The 4,567-nt window shown below is 39.2% G+C and overlaps 1 protein-coding gene across 1 annotated transcript; it reads left to right on the top strand.

Moving 5' to 3' along the window:
- Positions 1-6: 6 nt before the first annotated feature.
- On the top strand, positions 7-3,989 carry LOC101640379 (zinc finger protein 613-like). The gene is made up of 3 exons (XM_045295798.1): positions 7-118; positions 2,673-3,726; positions 3,767-3,989. Exons 1-3 carry the CDS (start codon positions 67-69, stop codon positions 3,987-3,989), a joined length of 1,329 nt encoding a protein of 442 aa, XP_045151733.1. The 5' UTR covers positions 7-66.
- Positions 3,990-4,567: the final 578 nt, after the last annotated feature.

Below are 4,567 nucleotides of genomic sequence, written 5' to 3'. Positions count from 1 at the left end.
ACATTCAATGATGTGGCTGTAAAGTTCACCTGGGAGGAATGGCAGCTCCTGAACCCTGCTCAGAAGATGCTATATCAGGATGTGATGTTGGAGAACTATTGCAACCTGGTTTCCATTGGTGAGGAGAATTCCTACCTTATGCATTAAAATCTTTGCATTTTCTTTGGTTTTTTCAAAGAGGATGGTTCTCACGGCATTCTCTGGTCCCAGGTTAGTGGTACAGTCTTCTACCCTTGAGAGAACACCCTTTGTTGCTTTGAGCATTCTTTTCCCTGAAATAAAACATTTTGCAGACTTCACAGACAAGCTTAATTTTGGTAGACAAAGTTCTGTAATTTCTCATCAACTGGTTATCTAATTGTCATCCCAGAAGCTTTCTCCCAGTTAGAACAAGGAGAAGAACTGGTCTGTACTAGAAAAAAGCCATAGTGGAGTTTTTCAGGTGTGTGAGCGAAAAACCTTAAGGGCAAATGGCTGGGGGTGTTGACTCAACAGGGAGCAGGCCTCACATCCACGGTCGGTGTCAGATAGTAGTACATAAAGGTGTGTGCTTCTTTGAATGTGAGACCTTTTCCTAAAGTTTTGAGAAATACTCCTCTAATTCTTCTGAGATTAGATATCCATTTATTTGATTTACACTATTGCACATTTGTTTCCATAATTTTCTTTCGTTAAGATTCTCAAACCCTTCCCTTTTATGTCCTTCTACCGTCCTATAAAAGCCCATCTTGCCGGTCTCCCTAGTATGCAGCACCATCTTGGATCATGAGCTCCCACCATAAAAGTACTCCTTTGTGTTTCCTTAGCTTCCCCCTTGGAGTTTCTCTTAAGTTTTGGTTTCCGTTTTCTCATTTGTTCTCCTAACCCATTAAAGTTTTCTTCATTCTGGTGATACACGTTCTTTCTGTTTCTAATAGAGATGGTCAAATTTCCATCTCCGTTGGAATTACTTAACAGACATATTTCTCTATATTTTACTTCTTTTGGCAAAACATATTTATGACTTCTCCTTTTTTCAGTGTCTAAGACCATCTTCCCAGAAAGAAAATTGTTATCACTTGTAGGATTTTCTTTAAGGTTGTCTGCTCCTCTGATCATTTTGTATGTGGAAAGAACATTTTTTACACCTTACATTCTTGGGTCTTTCATTGAACTTGTATAATGCAGTTTACTATGCAGTATGCTGTCCTTAAACCTGCCTTTTCCTAACATGCCCAACATGGGAAAGACGACCTTTGCTTCTTCTATAGAACTTTTTGGCTGTATTTTCCAACACTGATTTTTTTTTGGTTGTTACTCCAACAATGCCTGGCATATTCAATATTGCGCTCTCTCTTGTTTTCTAACTTTTGATAGCCTTGTGGTTCCCATATGTATAATGTCCTTGGTGTCATCCCATAACTCATCTGGTCTTCAGTCATTAGTCTTCAGTCACCAGTCCTTTATTTCTCGTTTATTCTTTAGATAGTCTCTAAGCTCAAGTGAACAAGGTACTTTGGCTACTGTGGACTTCTTTTAACTTTTCTTCAGTTTCTACTTGGATTTGAGGAATTGATGATCTGTTCCACAGTTGAGCCTTGACCTTGTTTTGACTGATGAGCTTCTCCATCATTTCTTAACACATATGTGGTTGATTTGATTTTTTGTGTATTCCATTCACAAAAGTCCATATGTATAGTATCCATTTCTGTTGTTGATTAAGGAATTTGCTATGAATTCATCATTAGTCTCAAACTTTTATCGTTAATCTTGTGTATCATTTCTATCACTAGGCTACATTTTCCAACTACTGATACTGTTTCCAAATTTTTCTTGATAGTACTTCATACATTCCATCTTCCTATTATTAGTGGATGTTTGCAGCTATTTTTTTCTCATTTTCAGTCATGCCATGTCATCCACTGAAGGTCCCCAAAGCTTTGCTGCATTCACATCATCACTGTTGTCTGTAGTTAGAGAAGTTAAAACCTGAGGGGCTCTTGTTCCAAAAGTAGATCACCAGGTTCTCCTGCCAGTCCGAATTTCTGCAAATTCCACTAATCCCTGTGCACCATGGGCTATTGTGCTTGTATTTGAAATACTGCGTGGCATTGCTTCCATAATCACGGCAACATGCGAGCCACCACAAGACAATACTGGAAGATAAGTAGTGTAAGCTAGAATATAAGCTCCATAAACTTAAGGAATACATTTGTGTACCATAACGCCTTTCATAATTATCTGTAAAAATTGAACATTCTGCATTATTCACATTCCCAATGTTGTCTAGTACTGAGTTGTCTTTCAGTAAAGATTGATAGAAGGAATACATCTGACCTCTAGCAATTGAAATTCGCAGGTCCTACTACCCCTGTGGTCTATGGGCCTCAGTGTCTTGCATGTATTTAGATTCTTAGTATATTTTCATGGTCCTATTTAAGCAACTACCAAATCAATGTTCATTCATTATTTTCACATTCAATCTGGTTTCTACAGTCATTGCTTTTACCATTTGTATTGTTTACACAAATTTATTTCTACCAATGTCCAAGAAACATTAAGCATCGTGTTTTATTTGCATTCATATAAGAGTGCTGTCACTAAAGAGCTACCTTGTATCAATCAAGGGGTGTTTTCAGGGTTCCATTGTAAATGAAAATAATGAAGAGTTTCAATGTTCTGTTCTTTTATAGAGATCCCAAAAGTTGATGATCATTTGCTCGTTCAGTCGCAACATGAAAGGAACAATGACAGAACCGAACAGTTCTATAAATTTAATACATTGGAAAATATTCTTCATCAGCACAAAAACAATTTTCCTCTAAAGGAAAATTATGAGATATCTGGCATACATGAAAAAATAGTAAAACCAGATTTAATCATTCCAGTATTAAATCAAAAGAGTAGCAGCGAAATAAAGAAGTCAGTTATGCTCAATGGAGATGAAAAAACTTTTTTGAATGTTGAAGAAGACCAAATTTGTACTGAAGTAAAATTCTGTGTGTTTGAAAAATGCAGTAGCATGAAGTCACAGCATCAGGAATCTGACAAATTTGATAAACCAGGCATAGGTACTAAATGTGGGAAAAACTTCATCAAGGAGTGGTTCCTTTGTGAGGATATACTAGATAAGACCTATGAATGCAGTCAGTATGGGCAGGAATTTGACAAAGTATTCAGACTCACTGCACATTGTCGAACAGCTCATAAAGGACAAAACCCATATACATGCTTGGAATGTGGCAAAGCTTATCACAGTAAACCATACCTCCAGGAACATCAGAAAACTCACGTGCCAGAGAAGCTCTTTGTATGCAGTGAATGTGGGAAAGGCTTCAACAGGAACAGTAATCTCCGTGCTCATCTGCGAATTCATACTGGAGAAAAACCATATGTATGCGGTGAGTGTGGTAAAGCTTTTAGAAGAAAGCAATGCCTTACAGCACATCAGACATTTCACACAGGAAAGAAACCCCATGTATGTGGTGAATGTGGAAAAGGCTTTAGCAGGAAGAAGAACCTCACTGATCATCAGCGCATTCATACTGGGGAGAAACCCCATGTATGTGGTAAATGTGGAAAAGCCTTTACCATGAAGAATGTTCTCACTGTTCATCAGCGAACTCATACCGGCGAGAAACCCTATGTATGTGGTGAATGTGGTAAAGCCTGTATCACGAAGGATGCTCTCACTGTTCATCAGAGAACTCATACTGGTGAGAAACCCCATGTATGTGGTGAATGTGGAAAAGCCTTTACCTGGAAGAATGCTCTCACTGTTCATCAGCACACTCATACTGGAAAGAAACCCCATGTATGTGGTGACTGTGGAAAAGCCTTTACCTGGAAGTATACTCTCACTGTTCATCGGCGAACTCACACTGGAGAGAAACCCCACGTATGCGGTCAATGTGGAAAAGCTTTTATCAGGAAGGATGTTCTCACTGCTCATCAGCAAAGTCATACTGGAGAGAAACGTTATGTATGCGGTGAGTGTGGTAAAGCCTTAAGCTGTAAAAGATCCCTTATAGCACATCAGACATTTCACACAGGAATGAAACCCTATGTATGTGGTGAATGTGGGAAAGCCTTTAGCTGGAAGAATGTTCTTACTACTCATCAGCGAACTCATACTGGGGACAAACCCCATGTCTGTGGTGAATGTGGAAAAGCCTTTATCACAAAGAGTCAACTCACTGCTCATCAGCGAATTCATACTGGAGAAAAACCTTATGTATGCGGTGAGTGTGGTAAAGCTTTCAGCCGAGAGCGATCCCTTAAAGCACATCAGACATTCCACACAGGAAAGAAACCCCATGTATGTGGTGAATGTGAAAAAGGCTTTATCTCGAAGACTGACCTCACTGTTCATAAGCGAACGCATACTGGAGAGAAACCCTATGTATGTGGTGAATGTGGAAAAGCCTTTATCAGGAAGAGTAACCTCACTGCTCATCAGCACATTCATACTGGGAATAAACCCTATGTATGCGGTGACTGTGGAAAAGCCTTTATCAGGAAGAACCACCTCGCTTTTCATCTGCGAACTCATACTGGAGAGAAACCCTATGTATGCGGTGACTGTGGA

Source organism: Echinops telfairi, unplaced genomic scaffold (assembly GCF_000313985.2).
Source record: "Echinops telfairi isolate 266 unplaced genomic scaffold, ASM31398v2 ScPeMD7_5868;HRSCAF=6743_1, whole genome shotgun sequence".
Classification (NCBI taxonomy): domain Eukaryota; kingdom Metazoa; phylum Chordata; class Mammalia; order Afrosoricida; family Tenrecidae; genus Echinops; species Echinops telfairi.
This window is presented reverse-complemented; position numbering and strand designations above follow the sequence as displayed.